The 26,756-nt window shown below is 34.4% G+C and overlaps 1 protein-coding gene across 3 annotated transcripts in view; it reads left to right on the forward strand.

Moving 5' to 3' along the window:
* shg (shotgun) overlaps positions 1 to 7,356 on the forward strand; it is a 270,108-nt gene extending 262,752 nt beyond the window's left edge. For all 3 annotated transcript variants that reach the window (XM_065356719.1, XM_065356727.1, XM_065356711.1), the window contains 4 exons: positions 64 to 418; positions 514 to 720; positions 3,333 to 3,485; positions 7,146 to 7,356. In XM_065356719.1, coding sequence (XP_065212791.1) covers positions 64 to 418; positions 514 to 720; positions 3,333 to 3,485; positions 7,146 to 7,288 — 858 coding nt within the window. In that variant the 3' untranslated portion in view covers positions 7,289 to 7,356. The remainder of the gene's footprint in view (positions 1 to 63; positions 419 to 513; positions 721 to 3,332; positions 3,486 to 7,145) is intronic.
* The last annotated feature ends 19,400 nt before the right edge of the window (positions 7,357 to 26,756 follow it).

Below are 26,756 nucleotides of genomic sequence, written 5' to 3' on the forward strand. Positions count from 1 at the left end.
CATATGCACTTCGTTGCATATTAAGGGACATTGGTAGTAACGAATCACTCGCTCTCGTTTCAGAGTATCGAATTGATCGTCGATGATTGCAAATTGCAAAAATGCATGGGTCTGTCGACGCCGGTCGGAACGAATAAATTTTTAAACGTGAATGGTCCTTTGCAATTGGGTGGAACTTACATGGACTTGACGCATATCTCGCTGCAGCGTAACTGGACTCATAAACCGTTCGCGTTGGGCTTCGAAGGATGCATACAGAATTTCACGTTCAACGATAAGCTATATAATTTGGGAATGCCGAGTTTATCCAAGAGTAGCGTAGACGTCGGATGTAATAATATCGTCGCCGAATCTATCACTTTCAAATTCGACTGGACCTTTTTGGCTGCTATATTAATTTGTTTAGTTATATTAACGAGTAAGTACCGGTGTTTTTGTGCGAATAGGTATGTTATATAAATGTGTGTCAGTGTATCTGGTTATGTTAACTAACGAATCGTTTTTTTTTTGTAGTTCTGTTGATGGCTGTGGCTGTGCATCGGAGGAAAGTCGAAGACATGTATAAGGACACGGACGATATTCGAGAGAATATTATTAATTACGAAGACGAAGGTGGCGGCGAAGGTGATATGACCGGATACGATTTAACCGTCCTCAGGTTACAAGATTACGATCCGATTGGCGATGATAAATATATGAATCGAATGTTACCTTCTACTGGTAAGTTATTTCAAATGCACTTTACACCTACCTTGTACGTTAGTTTGCTTCAATATTATTCAGAATTTTATAATAATGCGATTTCATTCGAAAATCAAAATTTATAACGAAGGTATGTAATTACACATTCGATGGTTCGAATCGTGAAATTCTGGAACAAAGTACTCCTAAGTGAGTTTTTCGATTCAATTCTGAAATTTTTCTACTATCGTAGGCGATTGGTTTTATTTTATATTTTGGTTTGCTCTACAGTTCACCAAACAAATCACAGAAATTTTTTGTTACCATTATAAATGCCTCCATAATGATATATGACGTTAACTTTTTCCATAAGAAATTTTGTTAAAAATTACGGTAATTATAAAAAGGGCTAAAAAGTAAAAAAAAGTGGTAGCAGTCTGCCGCTACGTAAGAGCCAAATTTTTGTGCCAGAAACATTGAGGGCTCTTGAACTACTCGCACCCTCGCTTCGCTCCTGTGCTTCGCCTGCATCTAAACCCCCCTTAGGCTTCGCCCAACTCTCTCCTTCCGCTATTTCCTTCTTATGTTCGCGAGCTGCACCCCCCTCGGGCTTCGCCCAACTCTCTTCTTCCTTCTGCAAAAAGTATGGTAACAAACCTGTCTTGACCCTGAAACAGGTCAAATGTGGTTGGAAGGTTGAAACATGCAAAAGGCACTTCGGGCACACCCTCCCATTGTACTGTGAAAATTAAAAATTTGAACCCTCTAGGTCAATTTGGAGGTGCTGTAGGCTTTCCCAAATGTTGAAAAACACATTTGACCCGGGAAAGAGGTCAAATAGGGTTGGAAGGTTGAAACATGCAAAAGGCATTTCGGGTACACCCTCCCATTGTACTGTGAAAATTTGGACTCTCTAGGTTAATTTGGAGGGGCTACATGCTGTCTGAAGCATTGGAAAATGCGTAGAATAGCAAAAAAATCCACTTTTTTGACCCTGGAGAGAGGTCAAATAGGGTTGTAAGGTTGAAACCTGCAAAAAGCACTTCGGATACATCCTCCCAATGTACTGTGAAGATTTGGACCCTCTAGGTCAATTTGGAGGGGCTACAAGCTGTCTGAAAAATTTAAAAACGTGTAAAATAGCAAAAAAAATCTACTTTTTTGACCCTGGAGAGAGGTCAAACAGGGTTGGAAGGTTGAAACCTGTAATAATCACTCATGGGGCACCCTCTCATTGTATGCTGAATATTTGGACCTTCTAGATCAATTTTAGGGGTGAGGGGGTCAAAAACTGGGGTCAAATGTGGTTTTTCCCACCTTAATTGAGGTGGGGATGACCTAGGAAGCTGAAATTTAAATATGTTGATCACAATGGGAGTACCGACCAATGGTATGATTTTGGACCCTTTTCATCTATTTGGGGTCATATTATGCCCCTCCAAAAAAATGAGCTTTCTGTAAAAATTGGGTTGAAAGGTTGAAACATGCAAAAGGCACTTCGGGTACATCCTCCAATTGTGCTGTGAGAATTTTGACCCTCTAGGTCAATTTGGAGGTGCTGTAGGCTGTCTGAAAAATTGAAAAACATGTAAAATAGACCAAAAATTCAATTTTTGACCCTGGAGAGAGGTCAAATAGGGTTGGAAGGTTGAAACCTTCAATAAGTACTCATGGGGCACCCTCCCATTGTATGCTGAAAATTTGGACCTTCTAGATCAATTTCAGGGATGAGGGGGGTCAAAAATTAGGGTCAAATGTGGTTTTTCTCACCTCAAATAGGGTGGGGATGACCTAGGAAGCTGAAATTTGGATATGTTGATCACAATGGAGGTACTGACCAATGGTATGATTTTGGACCTTTTTTGTCCATTTGGAGCCATATTATGCCCCTCTAAAAAAATGACCTTTCTCTAATTTTCAACTTTGACCCTCCCCACTGCAGGGGTCAACTCTAGCTCCCAAAAGAACCACATTCCTCAAGTTTAACCTTATTTGATCAATTAGAACAGGTTCCAGGTCATAAAATGTAAAAATCACGACGCTGAAAATTGAGCTCAAAACGTCGAAAACTGTCAAAATTTTTCACCCTCGACCTTTTTATCCAAAGTTGGGCCTTCCGCAGTAGCCATCATTTTTTACAAAAATTTGGCTAAAAATAATTAGAAATTGAGATTCAAAATTATGAGCAGGTAGATTGATAGGTTGTGCGCGCGCAGCTGGTATAGTAGTCATCAATTGAAAGCCAGGTGTGTTTACTTTCTTGCGCAACTGGTTGAGTGGGAGGGACACGCCCACCCACACACACGCTCATCACTCAGTTAGTTTTCGGTCGCGGTCGTGTACACACCTATTACTCCTGACGTCGTTTTTTTCTGTTTTTGCAGTTTCTAATTCAATTTTTGGTGCTCAAATTTGCTGGCGTTTTAGCAGTTGAATATAAATATTTTTTTCTTTGTATTTTCATTATTTTTATATTTTAAAGGATTGAAGTAATAACCGTACAAACTCTTTTCATGTTTTGTAAACTTTTTTTCTGATTACTGATTAGTGATTCGTTTGCCGCGTTTATTTGGTTGTTTTGTTTTTTATTTGCTATAGACTCACCTACAATACCTACATATTAATAAATGTGCGATTCTTCTGATTTATAGGAATGGACGAAGTTCCAGACATTTGTGGATTTTTAGATGGAAAGAAACACGCCGTTGATAATGATCCGGAAACTTTGCCATTTGACGATGTTAGACACTACGCTTATGAAGGAGATGGTAACACCACTGGCTCATTGTCGTCGTTAGCTTCGGGTAAGTGATAATTTTCATTTTCTTGTTTTTCTGCTACTTGATCATATCCAGCCTCCAGGCCCTTGCAAAGTCTGTAAATTTCAAATCACAAAATTTTCTTGTCAAAATTGTTCGTTTTCAAAGTTTTCATTTCGTTTTTGGGGCTTTGTGTTTTTCTACCATTTTGGTAGTAGTGTAATACTTAACTACCGCTGTTTTTTGCAGAAATCTTGTTAAAATGATGAGAAATAGTGTTCTGTCGAAGAATTTTTTCAAAATTTCGCGGACAAGTTGAAAAAAAATGGTAGTTAAGTTCTTATGAAATTCCGGACTTTTATAAGAACTTAACTACCAATTTTTTTCAACTTGTCCGCGTAATTTTGAAAAAATTCTTCGTCAGAACACTATTTCCCATGATTGTGATGTGGATTTTGCAAAAAAAAAACGGTAGTTAAGTTTTAATGAAAGCGCAAACTTATTAAAACTTAACTACCACTGATAGCGCTATCACTTCGCCACTAACAGGCTTCGAGAGGGTAATATTATACGATGAATTGAAAGGTTTTTTAACTGAATGTTTCACCAAGGAGTGGATATATTAAATGGGGGTCTGGGGGCGAAGCCCCCAGCAATATTTCTGTCCAATATATTATTGAATAAAAGTAAAATAGCTTTGTAATTGAAGGTGAAGCAAAGAGAATTGGTAAAACTGCAATTTTTAATTTTTTATCAATTCATTTTGCTTCAATTAGGTATGCTATTTTATTCAATATATTGGACAGAAATATTCCTGGGGGCTTCGCCCCCAGACCCCCATTTAATATATCCACTCCTTGGTGAAACATTCAGTTGAAAAGCAAAAAAAAATCTTATTAAAATAATATTGTTATAATTTATTTTCAATAATAATTGAAAAAAGAATCAGCGTTGAAATTCGCATTTTGTAATATTTTTAAAAAAATTCACCAATTCCAGTAAACTTGCACAATGTACATGTAGATACATCTCCCTTCAGAAAACAGGGTCTCAGAACCAGTAGTATTCGAGTTCTATTTTTATGAAAACTTGACTACTTACCGATTGTTTTTGCAAAAAACCAGAAAAACCTTTCAATTCATCGTATAATATTACCCTCTCGAAGCCTGTTAGTGGCGAAGTGATAGCGCTATCAGTGGTAGTTAAGTTTTAATAAGTTTGCGCTTTCATTAAAACTTAACTACCGTTTTTTTTTGCAAAATCCACATCACAATCATGGGAAATAGTGTTCTGACGAAGAATTTTTTCAAAATTACGCGGACAAGTTGAAAAAAATTGGTAGTTAAGTTCTTATAAAAGTCCGGAATTTCATAAGAACTTAACTACCATTTTTTTTCAACTTGTCCGCGAAATTTTGAAAAAATTCTTCGACAGAACACTATTTCTCATCATTTTAACAAGATTTCTGCAAAAAACAGCGGTAGTTAAGTATTACACTACTACCTTTATTTTCAGTTTCTTTTTTCAAAAAATTTTTGTTCCTACTGTTTTTTCACGATTTTGTTTTGAGTTATTTTTTTTCAATGTTTTTGGTTTTTGTTTAATATTTTGAATTTTTCAAGGTTTTTTGAATCGACTTGGTTTTTTTTTCTTGAAGTTTTCGGTTACTGTTTTTCTTAAATTTTGTACGATTTTGACTCAAGTCATCTACATTTTTGTGAATTTTTATGTCCATTTTTTTCAGTTTGTTGTTTTCATTTTCAGTTTCTCTCTTCAAAAAATTTCTGTTTCAACTGCGTTTTTGAAAATTTTCATTTTTAGTCATTTTTTTCCTATATTTTGGCGTTTTGTTTTCACTCTTTCAAAATTTCTTCTTTTTTGTGAATTTTTCTGCCCATTTTTTCAAAAAACTCTGTTTCAACTGTTGAAAAAAAATTGTTTCTATTCATTGTTTTTTAAAAATATTTTGGCTTTTGGTTTTCATTCCTCAATTTTCTTTTTGATTTTTGGTTCTTTGAATATTTTGATTCAACTTAGTTTTTTCTTGGAGCTGTCATTTACTTATTGTTTTTTTTTTTTTTTGGTCTGAAATTTTGTACAGTTTTGATACTGTAATCTAAGAGTACATTTTTGTAAATTTTTGCCCATTTTTTTCAGTTTTTTGTTTTTTTGTGTTTATTTTTAGTTTCTTTTTTGAAAAATTTCTGTTTCACATTTTTTTTTAAAGTTTGTTTCTAGTCATTTTTTTTTTCTTTTTGGTTCATATTTTGGTGTTGTTTTCATTTCTCAAATTGTTTTTTCAACTTTCTCCTTTAAGCTTTCATTGATGGTTTTTGTTCTGAAATTTTGTACAATTTTGATTCGGTCTTCTACGAGTACATTTTTGTGATTTTTTTTGCACGTCATTGTTTTCAGTTTTATTATTTTTTTTGTGTTCGTTTTCAGTTTCTTTATCAAAAAATTTCTGTGTGAACATTTTTTTAAAAAAAGTCGTTTCTAGTCATTTTTGTTTTTTTTTTAAATATTTCAACTTTTTGCCGACCTTTTTCTTGGGGTTTTTATTGACTGTTTTTTTTCTGAAATTTTGTACAATTTTGGTCTTATCATCTACATTTTTGTGAATTTTTTGTTTCTTTTATTTTAATTTTTTCATATTTTTGTGTTTCTCAAAATTTTTGTTTTTTGAATTCTTGAATTTTTCATTCTGCTCTTGTTTCAATTTTTTCCCCTAGTTGTAGTTTTTATTTTGGTTTTGAATTTGTGATTTTTGTCATCTTTCTTTTTCGTTTCGAGTTGTTTCATTTTTCTTATATGTACTTTGGTTTCGAAGTATTCTCAATTTTTCACGGCATTTTTTTGGATTTTTAGTAGTCTTTTTTGGATTTTGTGGTTCTTGTCTTGTTCCCATTTTGGGTTTCAGTTTCAATTTTGCTACAATTTCTCGTGATTTTTTAGAAATTTTTCGTTTTTCGAAAATTTCTTTCGAGTTTTTCCACAGTTTTTTGGTTTTTGTTTTTGTTTTCTGTTTTGGTCATGTGTTCTTTGTTTTTTGGATTCTCTCAATTTTTTGTTCTATATTTTTGTGAAAAAATGTTTGGTTTTTGTTATACGTTGTTTTATTTAGTTTTTTTGTTTTTGTTTTCTGTTTTGATCATGTTTTCTATATGTTTTTCGATTCTCAATTTTATTGTTCTACTCCTGTACTGAATTTTATGGTTTTTGTTCTAATTAATATTTATTTTGGTTTATTTTAATTTGATTTTGTTATTTAAATTTTTTTTTCAATTTTCATTTTTCCAAAATTGCTTTTGATTTTCCCACGGTTGCTTGGTTTTTTAGTTTTGGTTTTTGTTCTAAGATTTTTTGGGGGGTTTCATTTTTATTGTGGTTGTTTAGTTTCTTTTTTATAGTTTTTAGATTTTTATTTCGTCTGGAATTTTTTTCCCGATTTTTCATGCTTACCTGCATTTTTTGGTTCTATTTTCGTTTTCAATATTAAAAAACTTTTCCACCATGTTTTTTTTAAAAAGTTTTTTGCTGGATTGTTTGTTCGTTGTTTTTGAAATTGTGGCCTTTTAATTTCAGTTCTGTGTGATTTTTTTTTTAATTTTTTTCCTACATTTTATTCTTGCCTAAATGCCCTAGATTATGTACAATAATGTGATGGACCTCTCATTTGAGTATTTTTCTCTCCCTCTGAAACAGGTACCGACGAAGGTGACTTGAATTTCGACTATTTGTCGAATTTTGGACCTCGATTTAGAAAATTAGCTGACATGTACGGAGAAGACGCCAGCGACGAAGATAGCGATACATATCATAACACAGCGTCTGTGTCTTGGTGTTAACGATAACCTAATTGTAAAGTTTTTTTTTTCTATTTTTATTTAGTCGTTATATTGGTTTATGCGTTTTTTTATTACTCTCTTCACCAGCTCAAGTTACCATCTTGATTTATCTAAACGTAAAATTTATATACAGAAGTGATTTTTTTTCTTCGGACGGGTTTTTTAAAATATTATTGTATTTCCGTATTTATTAATTTGATTTTTTTTTTCCTTTATGTGTAATAATTATGTACGTGATAACATCGATTTGTAAACGTAGGCTATTTTTACGATATTAGTTTTTTTTTTTTTTTACTTGTATTTGACACGTTGGAAGTGTAATCCGATATTCTCTACCGGGTATTGTACTATTATGATTTTGTTAACATTTTCTTTGTGTTCAGTTTTTATTTTTCTGTGTAGTTGTTAAGATTGTTATTGTGAAAATGGGTCTCGAGGAACTCTCGATGATGTTTTGCAGAATTTGCATTTCGTTTAAACGCCATTTTTTTCTAGATTAAGTTGAGATTTTTTTTTTGTTACGTTGACGATACTCTGGCGATTCGCGGTAGAAATTCGGAAATGGTTTTTTTTCGAGTACGATTTTTTCGTACTTGTATATCCGAATGCTCGTTATTCGGTCGCGTGTTTTCGTGAAAAATTTTAAATTTAGGTAACGAAGTGTGCCACGACTGAACTTTCGTTATATCATTTAATTTTTTCAATTTAACTGCGAATTAATCGCCGAAAATAAATTCGCTCTAGAGACCAGTTTTTTGCGACGTCGAAACAGGACCACTATTCTTTAGACGGACGAATAGATATCGATAAAATTATCTGTGATCTCGAATTTTACTTCTCTCGGAGTAATTTTAAAACGTTTGTAATGGTCTTGTTTTGATTTGATGCGAAATTTACATTATTATTGGTCTTCGTGGCGGATATTTTTTCCACGTTTTTGCGAGTTATTGTTACAAAAACGAAAATATAAATTGGGTAATTTAAGCGTAATCAAAATAATGTTTTTTTGCGAGGATTTTGTTTTTTTTTCTATTTTCTCCTCGGTAGTCAATTATCCGATGGTTTAGTTGATACTCGTATCATTTTTCTCGCAATAATATTTAACGTTGTATTAGTAGGTATATTTTACAATCATTTCCAAAATACTGCATTTATTATTATTATGTTTAATTAGGTCGGATTTTATTGATTTTCTTTTTCTTGCGAGCTATTTTTTTTTTTTTTTTCAATTAATATGCTTGAACATTTTAATTTATAATCGGCCTCCGTTAATACTTAATTGTTTTTGTTTTCTCAATTATTTTCTTACGTTAGCTCGCAGTTTTTAATTTAATAATTATTAATATTTCTGTGATACAAAATTAATGGACGTTAGTGATGCTGCTTATTTAAGCACTGCCAAATTTATATAAACGAACGATATTGAACAAAAGTATCGTTCGACTATTTTATTTTGTAGACGAGTAGTAAATTTTTAAAGAAAAAAGTAACACAAAATTGCCTCTTAGATCATTTCCTGTCATTTTTTTTTCTAACGCGCATTTGGACTAATTATCTCTTCGTATCAGGGGGCCAAACGTAATTAATTTTTTTGAGCGATCTCATTACGATTTATGTACCTTTAATTTTTTTTTCTTTCATTTAATTTTAAACATTCGAATAAATCCACCTGCGTACGTGTAAATATGATGTAGTTGTAGATATTTTACGATATTTTTTATTTGTACTGATCAAAATTTCCGTGTAGGAAAATTTTTTTTTAAAAACTCGTGTATAAGTTGCCATCTTTTTTTTTTTTTTGGTATTTGAGCGTAAAGTGTGAAAATAATGAAAAGCCTCGATTGGCTGTATTTCTTTTTTATTTTTATTTATTTATTTAAATTAATTTTAAGATGCTTAAACCTAGTCAAAAAGTGTACACATTCCATCGTTATAGGTGTTAAAGTAACTGTTTATTATAAGTTACCCCCGAAATAAAATTGTTTTAATTTATGTACTTAAAAATTTTTTAAACATAAAAATGGCAGCTTATCGTATTAAATTTTATTTATTTATGGTTAATCGACATTTTCGTTATACTATTTCTCGATGTATGTATCATACGAATACTTTTTTATAATATTAAAACTTTTTACTTTTTCGTACAAATGTCGTGTTTTTTTTTAATTTTTTCAAAATACTAGGCGATGACGTAATTACAGAATGTGAAACATTGATCACGTTGTCAAGGTCAAGATCAGTTAATTGTTTGATGTACATATTTCGAGTTCAATCAGTCTTGGCCTCTTGAGATGTAGGCACGCTGCACGCATTATGGGCAAAACAGTGCATGGATAGATAAACGTCGAAAGAGTTGCATACTCGGTTTGCCGTAAATAAGCAATACGCGGTATTTACGGCAAACTGAGTATGCAATTCTATTAACATGGCCAGTTTTTTCAAAATTAAATCTTCCAACTTCATTATTTTTGATGAATCCGGATCAAAATAATACAGCGGTTTATGCAACATACATGCGAGCAGATTAGGTAAGTGGAATAAATTATTCGACGAATTATCCATCAATACTCATCGAAAAAATAGGATTTTCTTCTCCGAAAACCACACGATGACGAATTCGGAAACTACGACATAGAAAACCCAACAATCGATGCGTCTAAGTATGCCTACATTGGTAAAATTTCCAATTTTCCTCTCCTCATGCCTCATCACCAACTCCAGTCGAAAAATGGGTGCCAAATTCGGAATCTTCGATATCGAAAACCAAACAATCGATGTATCATACACTAGTATCAAGTTTCAAGTATTTATCGATGAAGCTTTTTTCATAAAAGTTGATTAGAAGGTTCGATGCTCCTAATACTTGAACTTTTGAATCAATTTAGCGAGCTTTAGAGAGCTTTTTAGGCTGTACGTTATACGAATGGGGGGTTTTTGGGTACGGCGAATTCATTTCCGGGGTTGGTTGTTGCAAAAAGCTCAAAGTTCTCTTCGAAATGAAGCTTTCATTCAAAAAAGTTGAGCTTTCAGTTAGTAGAAAGCTCGATTGACTAAAATAAACGAGCTTAACGTGATCAGCGATGCTCAATTAGTATTAGTCGACTATTCGTACACCCTAATTGATGTTCATTTGGCAAAAAAGCTCAATTTTGAAAAATCAGAAATTTTTCAATTTTCATTATTTTTGGTATAAAAGATGCTAAATGAGACCAATTTTATTAGGAGAATATAAAGTATTAGGGGGTTCGATGCTCCTAATACTTGAACTTTTGAATCAATTTTGCGAGCTTTGTAGAGCTTTTTAGACTATACAAAGTGGACGAATAGGGGGGTTTTTGGGTACGGCGAATTCGTTTCCGGTGTTAAATGTTGCAAAAAGCTCAAAGTTCTCTTCGGAATGAAGCTTTTTTTCATAAAAGTTGAGCTTTCAGTTAGAAAAAAGCTCGATCGACTAAAATAAACGAGTTTGACGTGATCAGCGATGCTTAATTAGTAATAATCGACTATTCGTACATCTTAATTGACGTTCATTTGGCCAAAAAGCTCAACTTTGAAAAAACAGAAATTTTTCAATTTTCTCAATTTTTGGTAATGAAAGATGCTAAATGAGACCAATTTCATTAGGAGAATATGGGATATTAGGAGGTTCGATACTCCTGATACTTGAACTTTTGAATCAATTTTACGAGCTTTGAAGAGCTTTTTAGGCTGTACGTATTGTACGAATGGGGGGGTTTTTGGGTACGGCGAATTCGTTTCTGGTGTTGGTTTTTGCAAAAAGCTCAAAGTTCTCTCTCAAATGAAGCTTTTTTTCATTAAAGTTGAGCTTTCAGTTGGAAAAAAAATCGATCGACTAAAATAAACGAGCTTGACGTTATCAGCGATGCCTAAATAGTATTAATCGACAATTCGTACACCTTAATTGACTACCATTTTGTCAAAAAGCTCAATTTTGAAAAAACCTAAATTTCTCAATTTTGACCATTTTTGGTAATAAAAATGATGCGAATTGAGACCAAATTCATTAGGAGAATATGGGATATTAGGAGGTTCGATACTCCTGATACTTGAACTTTTGAATCAATTTTGCGAGCTTTAGAGAGCGTTTTAGGCTGTACGAAGAGTGCGAATGAGGGGGTTTTTGGGGTCGGCGAATTCGTTTCCGGTGTTGGATATGCCAAAAAGCTCAAAGTTTCCTCTGAAACGGAGCTTTTTTTCATAAAAGTTGAACTTTCAGGTAGAAAAAAGCTCGATCGACTTAAATAAACCAGGTTGACGTGATCAGCGATGCTTAATTAGTAATAATCGACTACTCGTACACCTTAGTTGACTTTCATTTGGCCAAAAAGCTCAATTTTGAAAAAAACAAAATTTTCAATTTTGACCATTTTTGGTAATGAAAGATGCAAAATGAGACCAATTTCATTAGGAGAATATAGAGTATTAGGAGGTTCGATACTCCTAATACTCGAACTTTTGAATCGATTTTGCGAGCTTTGTAGAGCTTTTTAGGCTGTACGAAGTGGACGAATAGGGGGGTTTTTGGGTACGGTGAATTCGTTTCCGGTGTTGGTTATTGCAAAAAGCTCAAAGTTCCCTTCAAAATGAAGCTTTTTTTCATAAAAGTTGAGCTTTCAGTGAGAAGAAAGCTCGATCGAATGAAATAAACGCGCTTGACGTGATCAGCGATGCTTAATTAGTAATAATCGACTATTTGTACACCTTAATTCACTACCATTTGGCCAAAAAGCTCAACTTTGAAAAAGTACAAATTTTTAAATTTTCACAATTTTTGGTAATAAACGATGCTAAATGAGACCAATTTCATTAAGAGAATATAGAGTATTAGGAGGTTCGATACTCCTGATACTTGAACTTTTGAATCAATTTTGCGAGCTTTAGAGAGCTTTTTAGGTTATACGAACAGGACGAATAGGGGGGTTTTTGGGTACGGCGAGTTCGTTTCTGATGTTGGTTGTTGCAAAAAGCTCAAAGTTCCCTCTCAAATGAAGCCTTTTTTCATAAAAGTTGAGCTTTCAGTTGTAAGAAACCTCGATCGACTAAAATAAACGAGCTTGACGTGATCAGCGATGGTCAATCAGTAATAGTCGACTATTCGTACACCCCAATTGACTATCATTTGGTCAAAAAGCTCAATTTTGAAAAAACCAAAATTTTTCAATTTTCACCATTTTTGGTAATAAAAGATGCTAAATGAGACCAATTTCATTAGGAGAATATGGGATATTGGGAGGTTCAATGCTCCTAAGACTTGAACTTTTGAATCGATTTTGCGAGCTTTAGAGAGCTTTTTTGACCGTACGAAGTGGACGAATAGGGGGGTTTTTGGGTACTGTGAATTCGTTTGCGGTGTTGGTTGTTGCAAAAAGCTCAAAGTTCCCTCGGAAATGAAGCTTTTTTTCATAAAAGTTGAGCTTTCAGTTAGTAGAAAGCTCGATCGACTAAATGAAACGAGCTTGACGTTATCAGCGATGCTCAATTAGTAATAATCGACTATTCGTACACCTTAATTGACTTTCATTTGGCCGAAAAGCTCAATTTTGAAAAAACAGAAAATTTTCAAATTTTGATCATTTTCGAGTATAAAAGATGTCAAATGAGACCAATTTCATTAGGAGAAGATAGAGTATTAGGAGGTTCGATACTCCTAATATTTGAACTTTTGAATCGATTTAGCGAGCTTTAGAGAGCTTTTTAGGTTGTACGAACTGGACGAATAGGGGGGTTTTTGGGTATGGCGAATTCGTTTCTGGTGTTGGTTTTTGCAAAAAGCTCAAAGTTCCCTTCGAAATGAAGCTTTTTTTCATAAATGTTGAGCTTTCAGTTAGAAGAAAGCTCGATCGACTGAAATAAACCAAGTTGACGTGATCAGCGATGCTCAATTAGTAATAATCGACTATTCGTACACCCTAATTGGCGTTCATTCGGCCAAAAAGCTCAGTTTTGAAAAAAACAAAATTTTCAATTTTGACCATTTTTGAATATAAAAAATGCTAAATGAGACCAATTTCATTAGGAGAATATAGAGTATTAGGAGGTTCGATACTCCTAATACTCGAACTTTTGAATCGATTTTGCGAGCTTTGTAGAGCTTTTTAGGCTGTACGAAGTGGACGAATAGGGGGGTTTTTGGGTACGGCGAATTCGTTTCCGGTGTTGATTCTAGCAAAAAGCTCAAAGTTCCCTTCGAAATGAAGCTTTTTTTCATTAAAGTTGAGCTTTCAGTTGGAAAAAAGCTCGATCGACTAAAATAAACGAGCTTGACGTGATCAGCGATGCTCAATTAGTGAAAAGATGTCAAATCAGATCAATTTCATTTGGAGAATATGGGATATTAGGAGGTTCGATACTCCTAATACTTGAACTTTTGAATCAATTTGGCGAGCTTTAGAGAGCTTTTTAGGCTGTACAAACTTGACGAATAGGCGGGTTTTTGGTACGGCGAATTCATTTCCGGTGTCAGATTGGCCCGTCGTCGCGACGTCGCTATGGAACGATGCTTTTTTCACCAAGAAAATGGTTCATTAAAAATCTCATCAAAAAAGTGTGTTTGACAATTTTTTCGTTGCTCAATTCGAGTGCAGAAAAGTTCCATTTTGGAGTAGAAGGAAGCTGCGAATCGGCGATTGGACGTCGGAATTGAATTCCCTGTCCCAAGAAACCCCCCTAGCCGAGAGATGGAGTCGCTGGCGCGCATATTTCGAGGAGTTAATTTTTTTGAAAAAAAAACTGCATTTTGTGCAAAAAGTTGACTCCTTGAAATATGCGCGTCAGCGACTTCAGCTCTCGGCTGGGAGGGTTGCTTGGGGCGAGTAATTCACTGCCGGTGTCAGATTGGTGCAACGGCGCTTCCTTCTACTCGAAAATGGCACTTTTTTGTACTGAAAATGAGCTGGGAAAAAATTGTCAAATTTTACACTTTCACCTACCTTTTCTGACTAATTTGTGGACGCGAAGTCCGAATCTGGTGTCCATTTGTGTCGTGGAACGCTGCTTCATTGAGAATTTGCAACTATTTCGCAAATTGCGTGTCCGATTGCAAAACAAACGTCTTTTTTGGATTGAGCATGCTCAAATTAGTCAGAAATCGTCATTAATATCGCAAAATTTGAACATTTTTTCTTGCTCATTTTGGGTCCAAAAAATGGTAAATTATCGGTACAAGGAAGCGTCGTCGGAGCAATCTGACATCGGAAATGAATTCGCCGTCCCAAGAAACCCCCCTAGCCAAATTTTCAGCTCGATTGGCGACTAAAAGTTTTTTCGCCCAAAAAAATGCATGAATTACCCTTTGCATTTTTTGGATTTTTTTGAATTCCAAAAAAATCGAGTAAAGGGTCGTTTTCGACTAATTCAAGGTCGCCGAGTCCCAATCTGCTATCAGATTCGATCACTCGCCCTTTCTTCATACAGAACCGACGCTCATCTCGGAACCACAAAATCATGCATCAATTTCCACCTCATATTCGAAATCTGCGACTTCGAATTACACACTTAGTTTAAATCCATCATATAAAATGCGAAATTGTGTATACCCCAGTACATAAGGTAGTGCAATAATGTGTGTTTTTGATTCAGGCAATCCTGATTTCGGTAATATGGATATTTATATCGTCGCACGGGTAACACTCTAGGTAGCCTTTCTTTGCTCTGCTTCCCCCTCTTCCGCTCCCGCCCAGTGCAGTCCGCGCTCGGCTTGACCATGCTTGCTTATAGGTGTTGGATTGATTCAAAAATACCAGAATTACATAAAATGAACAAGCAGTTTAATAAATAAAAATACACGTCACAATTCAATCCTATAGATAGATGCCTACATGTAACTATATCTACCGTACGTACATTAAAACAATAACAGTCAATATAGGTATCAATCTTCTTCTTCTTTTTCTTTTTTTTCTTCTTTTTCTTCTTGATGGGGTTGTGCGGGAATAAGGCTATTTAAACGAAGTATTGCCGCGTTGCTAGATGCCCGAATAAAATCTCGAAGGCTGTTGCTGGATGCCAGAACATGGTCTCGTAGGCTACTACAATACTCTTCTGCTGTGCAGTTAGATGACAGAACATCTACGGATGGGTACGGTTGAAGTCTATCGCAGTGTATGAATAAATCATATTCTGTTTGGTATTTCGGCCAAAACGGAAGTGCTCCGCAATGGTGTATGTAACAAATTGCGTTTACCTTTCTCATCGCGAAAACATCTTCTCCGAGTACTGGTGAATTACGGGAAGATACGGCTGCCAGAACACCATCTTCATTATCGTAACGCACGCGATAAAATTGAATTTCGGCAGCATCAGCAGTCACAGTGTCAGGCCCATTTTCTAATACAAGCTTAACGTCCATCTTTCCCTCTATAAATGAATTAATCTTCGTTTCGAATACGACCGTTACCTCATTTTCACTATCCAAAATGTTTCTATCGTCCTTAAACCGAGTGTTTGTGAGGCCATCAGACTCTTCGAATGTATTCAGATTCACTCTAAACGTACCATTGCGTGTCCATGAACTGAAGTGTATATTTAGCGTCCACGTTGGATCAGTGTCTGTTTTTGGCTTGCCTCTCGTACAAGCCATTGCTGTTGCAGCGAACAAAATTAGACAAATTGTCAGCATTCTCGATAATTTCTCCATTTGCAAATTTAGCTACGTACGTAAAATAGGTACACTATTTTTTTTCACTTTATAAATATCTACCTGCCACCTTATTAGAAATTCACGCGATTTTTCAATGTTTAAACGACTTTACTCGTTAACACGTAGATTCACTACTCAAGTACCAGTAGGGCTGGCTTAGGTAAGTACACTGAAATAAAATAATTTAAAGACGAACGCGCTACTTACCATTGTGTAAGATGACTGGAAAACATGTGTGTCGTTGTCCTCTTCTCTCGATCTCCAAAACCTGTTATAAATGCAAAATGAAGCGAGCCCGCTGGAATGGTAGTAATGGTACCTTGGTACCTACATTCTCTCATTCCATATGGTAGTGGACCTGTATTTCCAGAGTTCATAACTTAATCAATTCGTTTGCGAATGATTCATTGAATATGAATCAATTCGTTCGCGAATGATTCACTAAAAAAAACAATGCGTTCGCGAATGATTCACTAAAAATGAATCAATTTGATCGCGAATGACTCACTATAAAAATGGATCAATTCATTCGCGGATGATTCACTGAAAATGAATCAATTCGTTCGCGAATGATTCACTAAAACTGAATCAATTCGTTCGCGAATGAATTACCAAAAGTGAATTAATTCGTTCGCGAACGAGATTTGCCAAAAAATATGCATTTGCGAATGATTCACAAAAAGAAGAATCAATTCGTTCGCGAACGAGACTCGACAAAAACGAACCACTTTGTTTGTGAACGAAATTCGCCAAAGAATGAACTTATTCATTCGCGAATGATTCACAAAAAATGAATCAATTCGTTCGCGAACGAGACTCGACAAAATTGAACCACTTTGTTCGTGAACGAAATTCGCCAAAGAATGAACTTATTCATTCGCGAATGATTCACAAAAAATGAATCAATTCGTTCGCGAACGAGACTCGACAAAATTGAACCACTTTTTTCGTGAACGAAATTCGTCAAAGAATGAACCTATTCATTCGCGAATGATTCTCTGAAAAAAAAACAAATCGTTCGTGATCGAGATTTTCCAAAAATGAACCAACTCATTCGCGAATGATTCACAAAAAATGAATCAATTTGTTCGCGAATGATCCACTTAAAATGAATCAAATCGTTCGCGAATGATTCACTAAAAATAAATCAATTCGTTCGCGAATGATTCACCAGAGATGAATTAATTCGTTTGCGAACGAGATTTGCCAAAAAATGAACCAACTCATTCGCGAATGATTTACTAAAACTGAATCAATTTGTTTGCGAATGATTTACTGAAAGTGAATCAATTCGTTCGCGAACAAGACTTGACAAAAATGAACCACTTTGTTCGTGAACAAAATTCGCCAAAAAATGAACCTATTCATTCGCGAATGATTCGCTGAAAATGAATCAATTCGTTCGCGAACGAGATCCACCAAAAATGAACCATTTCATTCGCGAATGATTCACAAAAAATGAATCAATTTGTTCGCGAATGATTCACTGAAAATGAATCAATTCGTTCGCGAATGATTCACTAAAACTGAATCAATTTGTTCGCGAATGATTTACTGAAAGTGAATCAATTTGTGCGTGAACGAAATTCGCCAAAAGATAAACCTATTCATTCGCGAATGATTCGCTGAAAATGAATCAATTCGTTCGCGAACGAGATTTGCCAAAAATGAACCAACTCATTCGAGAATGATTCACAAAAAATGAATCAATTTGTTCGCGAATGATTCACTGAAAATGAATCAATTCGTTCGCGAATGATTCACTAAAACTGAATCGATTTGTTCGCGAATGATTCACTAAAACTGAATCGATTTGTTCGCGAATGATTTACTGAAAGTGAATCTATTCGTTCGCGAACGAGACTCGACAAAAATGAACCACTTTGTTCTTGAACAAAATTCGCCAAAAAATGAACCTATTCATTCGCGAATGATTCGCTGAAAGTGAATCAATTCGTTCGCGAACGAGATTTGCCAAAAATGAACCAACTCATTCGCGAATGATTCACAAAAAATGAATCAATTTGTTCGCGAATGATTCTCTAAAAATGAATCAATTTGTGCGTGAACGAAATTCGCCAAAAAATGAACCTATTCATTCGCGAATGATTCGCTGAAAATGAATCAATTCGTTCGCGAACGAGATTTGCCAAAAATGAACCAACTCATTCGCGAATGATTCACAAAAAATGAATCAATTTGTTCGCGAATGATTCTCTAAAAATGAATCAATTTGTGCGTGAACGAAATTCGCCAAAAAATGAACCTAATCATTCGCAAATGATTCGCTGAAAATGAATCAATTCGTTCGCGAACGAGATCCACCAAAAATGAACCAACTCATTGGCGAATGATTCACAAAAAATAAATCAATTCGTTCGCCAATGATTTGCCAGAGATGAATTAATTCGTTCGCGAACGAGATTTGCCAAAAAATGAATCAATTTGTTCGCGAACGATTCTCTAATAATGAATCAATTTGTTCGTGAACGAAATTCGCCAAAAAATGAACCTAATCATTCGCAAATGATTCGCTGAAAATGAATCAATTCGTTCGCGAACGAGATCCACCAAAAATGAACCAACTCATTGGCGAATGATTCACAAAAAATAAATCAATTCGTTCGCCAATGATTTGCCAGAGATGAATTAATTCGTTCGCGAACGAGATTTGCCAAAAAATGAATCAATTTGTTCGCGAACGATTCTCTAAAAATGAATCAATTTGTTCGCGAACGATTCTCTAATAATGAATCAATTTGTTCGTGAACGAAATTCGCCAAAAAATGAACCTATTCATTCGCGAATGATTCGCTGAAAATTTATCAATTCGATCGCGAACGAGATCCACCAAAAATGAACCAACTCATTCGCGAATGATTCACAAAAAATGAATCAATTTGTTCGCGAATGATTCTCTAAACATGAATCAATTTGTGCGTGAACGAAATTCGCCAAAAGATAAACCTATTCATTCGCGAATGATTCGCTGAAAATGAATCAATTCGTTCGCGAACGAGATTTGCCAAAAATGAACCAACTCATTCGAGAATGATTCACAAAAAATGAATCAATTTGTTCGCGAATGATTCTCTAAAAATGAATCAATTTGTGCGTGAACGAAATTTGCCAAAAGATAAACCTATTCATTCGCGAATGATTCGCTGAAAATGAATCAATTCGTTCGCGAACGAGATTTGCCAAAAATGAACCAACTCATTGGCGAATGATTCACAAAAAATAAATCAATTCGTTCGCCAATGATTTGCCAGAGATGAATTAATTCGTTCGCGAACGAGATTTGCCAAAAAATGAATCAATTTGTTCGCGAACGATTCTCTAAAAATGAATCAATTTGTTCGCGAACGATTCTCTAATAATGAATCAATTTGTTCGTGAACGAAATTCGCCAAAAAATGAACCAATTCGTTCGGAGGCAGTTCGAATTTCTAAACAATTATTTTAAAATTCAGTAATTTGGAATTACTGATACAGAATTCTGAAAATTTATTTGAAATTTTGCAATACCTACAAAGACAATGGGAATTTTGAAAAATGGTTTGAAATTTGTTATTTGCGATGTGAATTTTGAAAAATTGATTGAAAATTTCATAATTAGGTAAGTGGCAATAAGGAATTTCAGAAAATTGATTTAAAATTTCGTAATACAAAGACTATGGAAATTTGGAAAAATGATCTGAAATTTTGTCAATTAGAAACAACCACAAAAGCATGCATCAATTTCGACGTCATATTCGAAATCAGCGACCTCGAATTAGTTAAAATCCGTCATAAAAAATGCGAACTTCGGTTTACCCCTGTACATAAGGTATAGTGCAATTTGTGTTCTTGATTCAGGCAAGCCTGATTTCGGTAATGTGGATATTTATATCCATCGTCACAAGGGTAACACTAACTCTCCAACGCATAGACATTTGAACTTGGAGACGTAGGGTTGCTTGAAGCTTGAATGACAATAAAAAGGATGGCAATTAGGTATCTCCGTACTATTCCAGGTAAAGTGTTAGATTGATTCAAAAATAACGGAATTATAAAATGGACAAGCAGTTTAATTAATAATAAATAGTAGGTAAGAATTAAATAAAAATTCAATTGAGATAGGTAAGTAATAAAATTCTTACTTAATGAGTAGGTATTACATATATTTGGAAAACATGAATAGAAAAAGAAACTGCAGTGTGCAAACCGAGGACACGTCACAATTCAATCCTATAGAATAGATAGATGCCTGTATCTATGTACAGAAAAACAACAATCAATGTACGAGTAGGTATCAATCTTCTTGATGGGGTTGTGCTGGAATTAGGCTATTTAAACGATATATTGCTCTGTTGTTGAATTCCATAATATCATCCCGAAGGCTGTTGCTGGATGCCAGAACTTGGTCTCGTAGGCTACTACAATGATCTGCTGATGTGCGGTTAGATGACGGAACATCTACCGATGGGTACGGTTTAACTCTATCACATTGTATGAATAAATTATATTCTTGCTGGTATTGCGGCCAAAAAGGAACTTGTCCACAACGTTGGATATAACAAATGCCTCGTACCTGCCTTACGAAAGGATCACCTGCATAACGGGAAGACACTACTGGCAGGACACCATCTTCCTTATTATAACGCACACGATAAAATTGAATTTCGGCAGCATCCGTAGTCACAGTGTAAGGCCCATTTTCCAATGTAAGCTGAACGTCCATCTTTCCCTCTATAAACGAATTAATCTTCGTTTCGAATACGACTGTTACATTATTTTCACTATCCAAAATGGTTCTATTGTTCTTAAACTGAGGGTCTGCGAAGCCTTCGTAGAAATTAGTCACTGTAAACGTACCATTGCGTGTCCACGTAGTGAAGTGCATATTTAGGGTCCACGTTGGATCAGTGTCTGTTTTTGGCTTGTTACTAACACAAGACATTGCTGTTGCGGCGAAGAAAATTAGACAAATTGTCAGCATTCTCGATAATTTCTCCATTTTCACATTTAGCTGGCACACGTAAAATACACGATTTTTTGCACTGTGCTACGTAGGTACCAATGTAATTAGAAATTTCGCGATTTTTAAACGTTCACACCACTTTACTCGTCAAGTTAACACGTAGGTACGTGGGTATAAGATTCACTACTCAAGTAGGGCTAGCTAGGTACACTGAAATAATTTAAAGAGGAATGCGCTACCATTGTGTAAGATGACCGGAAAACATACGTATATGTGTCGTTGGCCTCTTCTCTCGATCTCCACAACCTGTTATTCGGAAAATGCAAATGAAACAAGCCGGCTGGCATGATTCATTATTTCATTCCATAGTACGCCCAGTGGCTAGTACACAATATTTTTTTCCAGAGTTCTACTTTGTCTACAAATTACAAAACTTTCAATCAATTTTTGGAATCCACATTGTCTCTATATAATAAAATTTTAAATCATTCTTCAGAATTTCCATTGTTTTCACGTACCTAACAAAATTTCAAATCAATTTTCAAGGTCACATTGTCCACAAATTCCAAAGTTTATAATCAATTTTCGGAATTCGCATTGTTTCTAATTGACAAAATTTCAGATCATTTTTCCAAATTTCCGTAGTCTTTGTATTACAAAATTTTAAATCAATTTCTGAAACTCCTTATTGCCACTTAATTATGTGAAATTTTCAATCAATTTTTCAAAATTCACATCGCAAATGACAAATTTTAAATCATTTTTCGAAACTCCCATTGTCTTTTTAGGTATTGCAAACTTTCAAATAAATTTTCAAGTTCACATTGTCTACAAATTGCAAAAATTTTAATGAGTTTTTTGAATTCATATTGGCTGTAAAGTGTAAAAATGTCAAATTTTATACAGTTAATTTTTTAGAACTAATTCCCATTTGTTATTAAATTCACAAAATTTTAAATCAATTTTCAGAATTCTGTATCAATTCCATAAATTACCTACTAAATTTTAAAATAATTGTTTAGAATTCAAACTGCCTCCGAATTACGATATGTCGTGCAGTCCATGATCCAAACCACCACATATTGACTTTGCCATAACTTATTGACTTTTGGCACTCCTTATTGCCTTGGTACTACTGTCTTTGCCACAACATACTTATTGATTTTCAAATAGAACAATTGGTTCAGAATTCAAACCGTCTCCAAATGATGAAAATGCAGTCATGCAGTCTCCTGTAGAGGTCCATTTCAAGGGACACGCCCACACGTGCCTGTAGCCACGATTTTTTTCAGTCAGGGCGGATGGAATTGTAATCAGTCAGGGCATGAAAATTTACCAAAGTTTATGAGTTTTGGGAAGGGGGGGGTCGCAAATTTTTTATTTGGTTAATAATTCAAGCAGTCATTGTAAACATAATTTATGTGACCCGCTCCGACAAAACCGACCATTTCGAAGAAAAAGACTATTACCTAACATGCCTATATTTCTTTATAATTTTTGAGTTTTAATTTGAAATTTGAAGTTTTTGTTGCCAAGTAGCAAATTAGTGTATGAAAATTCATGAAAGAAAAGAAAAATTCATCTTTTTTCATTTCTTTTTGAACCTCAAGAAATGATGAAAACTGAAACTGAAATGGAAAACTGAAAACATGAACTGAAATGAGAAAAAGTCAAAAACTGAAACTGAAAACTGAAAACTTGAACTGAAATGTAAAAGTTTTGCCATCACTGAAAAAAAGTTACCGAAATAATGAAGTTTAAAATGAATTTCAAGGGTTAAAGCCTAGTTCACAAACAAAAACATAAGAAATAACACGTAAGGAAATGTTCTCTGATTGGCTAGTTCTTATGTTTAACGTAAAAATTTCCCATAAGAATGGGAATCTTATGTCAAAACATAAGAACTAGCCAATCAGAGAACGTTTTCTTATGCCTTACGTTTTACGTTTTTGTTTGTGAACTAGGCTTAAGGCTATTCTCCACCGCCCTGTTATCAGTAGCAATTTTTGATGAAAACTACAAACTTTGGTCGGGGATTGTGCGAAAACTATTGGATGGATTTTCATAGGGTTTGGTTTATTTTACTCAGAAAACATTCAAAAGCGAGGGTATGTCGAGATATTTTTGATTTATGTCATTTTGTGGCCGTCATTGGGAATTGAATGGAGGTACTATTGATGCTCAGATATCTGTTGGAAAAGCTAAATTAGAAAATATGGCTACATACCCTCGCTTTCAATGATAAAATATTAGCATTGGTGAAAAAAATTGAAAGAATTTTGAAAATTCACGGAGAAATCTCTGCCCTAAGTTCTGATGAGAGCGGGTCGCGGGACATAAGTATGACTAAATTCGTTCACTCGATTACACACAATCTTATGAACGAACGATGAAAATAATGAACAAATCGGCTTCATATTTCAAACGTTTTCGCAAAGGTAGAGAATACCCTTACCCTTAAAAGATCAGATTTTTGAAAAAAAAGCATTTTTTGAAATTTTATCAAAATGGTCGGTTTATATTAGAGCGGGTCACATAGTTACTATGTACCAATGAAAAAGAAATTTAACAATTTATGAAATAATACTCAGCAGTCTTCTATTTTTTTTGCCCATATTCTTTGTTTCATGTTTTTTTTTTTTTGAATGGAAGGAGTGTTGAATTACTTAATTGACCGATTATCATACTTTGCCTACATGAGCAATCGATTCTATTAAAGCAACCAAATGTCGCCTCACATGTGGCAGAACTGCAAGCAAATGTTGCAGCAACAGCAAAAACTTTATATGTTGTTTAAAAACCTTTTTTATCAAGTAGGTACAGTTCTTTAAGATAATTTGTCTCTCGGAATATTATTTTCTTTAAAATAATTTTTCACACATCAAATCGCACCTTGGGAGTAATAAGGTCACATCTCAAAAAAGTGAAGTTTTACAGGAGAGTGGTTTTCTTTTTTTTTTAAACTTGATTCATTATTTTTATCAACTTATAATTAATTGTGAGGAATGAATAGCACCTCATTTTAAAGATCTGGTATCCTACCTTCATTTAGCATAAGAACACTTTGAAAAATAAAATCTTAAAGAGGAAATATTTCAATGTTTAGAAAACATTTTGAGTTATAACCTTTCATTAAAGTTGATGTGGAGGCGAAAGGAAACGTCCAAAAAAATTTCATGATAACAAAGTTGTAGAGAATTAAATTTCCAATCGACGTAATGTCCTTAGTTTTTTTCTAGAGTGCTTAGTTTTTGAGTTTTTCTCAAAAAACTAAAATTTCATTATATGTGCAAATTCATTTTTCTGAAAAGTGATCAATTAAAAAAAAATTTTCCATTTGGTACAAACCAATAAAAAATGCACTCCTTGTGACTATTTCTAACTGACAAACATTCAAAACAATCAAAACTATTTGTTAACACTTTGTATGTACGGAATTTGGTCAAAAAAGGTGGAGTTTTTTGAGATGTGCCCTTATAACTCCAAACAACTTGCAATGTTGTTGAGATTTTGAGTTAGGCCATTTGCGTTTCTAACAAGATCTAGATAATGTACCCAACTCAAAGTGTAATTTTTGGTTGAGGAGGGTCATACAAACCCCAAAAATGCAAAAACATCAAAATCAATTTTTTTTTAGATGTGACCTTATTACTCCCGAGGTGCGAAATTTCTTCATCTGTTGGGAGTTTATATTTTCGTTGATTTTTTGCAATAAAGTATTCAATATGCAATTATTTTGAATGCAAAATTGCAAAAAATGGAAAAAGATTTCAAAATTTGTTATTTGTTTGAAAGAGGAGAAATTTGCAAATTCGTCCAGCCAGGGCAAAGCATTTTGTCAGCCCTGGCGGAGCTCTGGCTGCCCTTATGCTGGCTATGGGCTTACCACAACATATTGGCTTTCGAACTGCACTTTCAATTAAAACTAAAATGATGAAAACAATGATACCAAATAAATATTACCTGTTCAATAGGCTACCATTGATTCACAATAAGCAGAAATGCATAATGTAGGTGAATACATTACATAGGTACTCTTGACAGAGGTTACATAAGCATCACATAAGACTAAGCTAACAAGCACAAAGTACTCTCCACAGAGGGCATGCATGAAATGAATTGAAAAATTTCAATCCTGATGGAGGTAACTAAATAAATTGGTGAGAAACACCCCAACCCTACCAAACCACTCCCACTTGAATTTGAAATACACAGCTGGCTGCTGGTAGAGGACAGACTGGGGGTGTAGCAGGGTACAATGACACACAGCTGGAGGGGCGTTAACAGTAACAAATAAATACTATCAACTAACAATATTGGCAACTCTATCCCCATCAAAAAATGGTGTTTTATCAGTTTTATGTTCCTAGTGGCCTGGGGTGAAACTAAATTTACCACAAGCATCTGATTTGCTGATTCAAATTTTGCGGACACGCGAGATTCAAACCAGTTATAAACCAATCAATCAGAGCATTTTTGATAAAAGTTAGTTTCAACCCAGGCTGTTCAGAGAGCTCTATTGTTGCGACAAAAACGCTTATTGTATTTTAAATGGAGTTACCAGTATTGTTAGTTGATAGTATTTGACTCAGGCTTGTCGGACCAGACCAAAAAACTGGACCAATGACCACGACCAGATCCAAAAATGCACACTAGACCGAGTGGACTGGACTGGACCTCAGACCTCTAACACAAATTTATGTAAATATTAACCAAACCGATGACCCTTTTCAGAAAAAATAACAGGGACAGACTGAGACCAAAGACCTTTCTAAAAAATTGGACCAATGACCAAGGTTTGGACCTCAGTTATGCCTTACCTATGCCCAATTTTTCGAATTTATAATGCCATTTTAGATGCCTATTTCGAATAAATTTCCATTGTGATTTAATTTCTTTAGAAGTTTCAATGTTTTGAAAGTAAGAATCCCATTGGCCATTTTTCAATTCATCTAATGTGTTAGGAAGCTTTTTTCTTTCTGAAAAATGAAGACCATTTTTTGGACCTTGGCTGACCCATGACCACAATGGAAATTTGTGGTCAGGACCGGACTAGACCGACCTACAAAGACAAAAAGTACAGATCCGAATGACTGGACTGGACCGTTTGAAAGCTCCAAACTAGGACCTTAATTTTGGAGCAATCGCAAAACCTGAGTGGTCCTACAAGCTTGATTTGACTTGATGGCAAACTAAAAATAACCGAAAGGCAAAAACCCTAACTGAAACTGTAATTTTAGCCATTATCAAACCGTACCAAAACCAAAAACCAAAATTCATGGATTTTTTTTAGAAACTGTAACAGAGCATATTGGACGCAGTGAGAGTGGAACCCAAACCGAAAACCAATATAATTTATTTTGGTTACGGTTTTTCAATTTTTCAATTAAATTGTTTTACCATTCATTTTTTTGGGATTTTTTAAACTTTCAAGACTCAAAATTGAGGAAAATCAACAATTTTTTGATCATTGTAAAATAATTTCTGATATTTTACTACCAAGATTTAACTATAAGATCAACCACTCATGAGTCATTTATGATTCATAATGATGAATCTACTTTGTGTTTGTTAAATTTTCACCATGTGAAACCGTTAAAAACTGTAACCAAAAAACGAAACCCAAATTTTTGTGAGTAAAACCAAAACAGTTACCAAAAACCTGAAGTTTTTAATTTCAAAACCAAAACTGATAAAAATAACCCAAAAAAATTCAACAAAAAAATTGGAGTAAAGCATAATCTTAATTAAAATAATAAAGGTTATTCAACACCCCTGGTCCAATATGTACATATAAAAACCGGTTTGATAAATTAAGAGAACATTCAGGTTTAATACTTAAATTA

This window comes from Planococcus citri, chromosome 1 (assembly GCF_950023065.1).
Source record: "Planococcus citri chromosome 1, ihPlaCitr1.1, whole genome shotgun sequence".
Classification (NCBI taxonomy): domain Eukaryota; kingdom Metazoa; phylum Arthropoda; class Insecta; order Hemiptera; family Pseudococcidae; genus Planococcus; species Planococcus citri.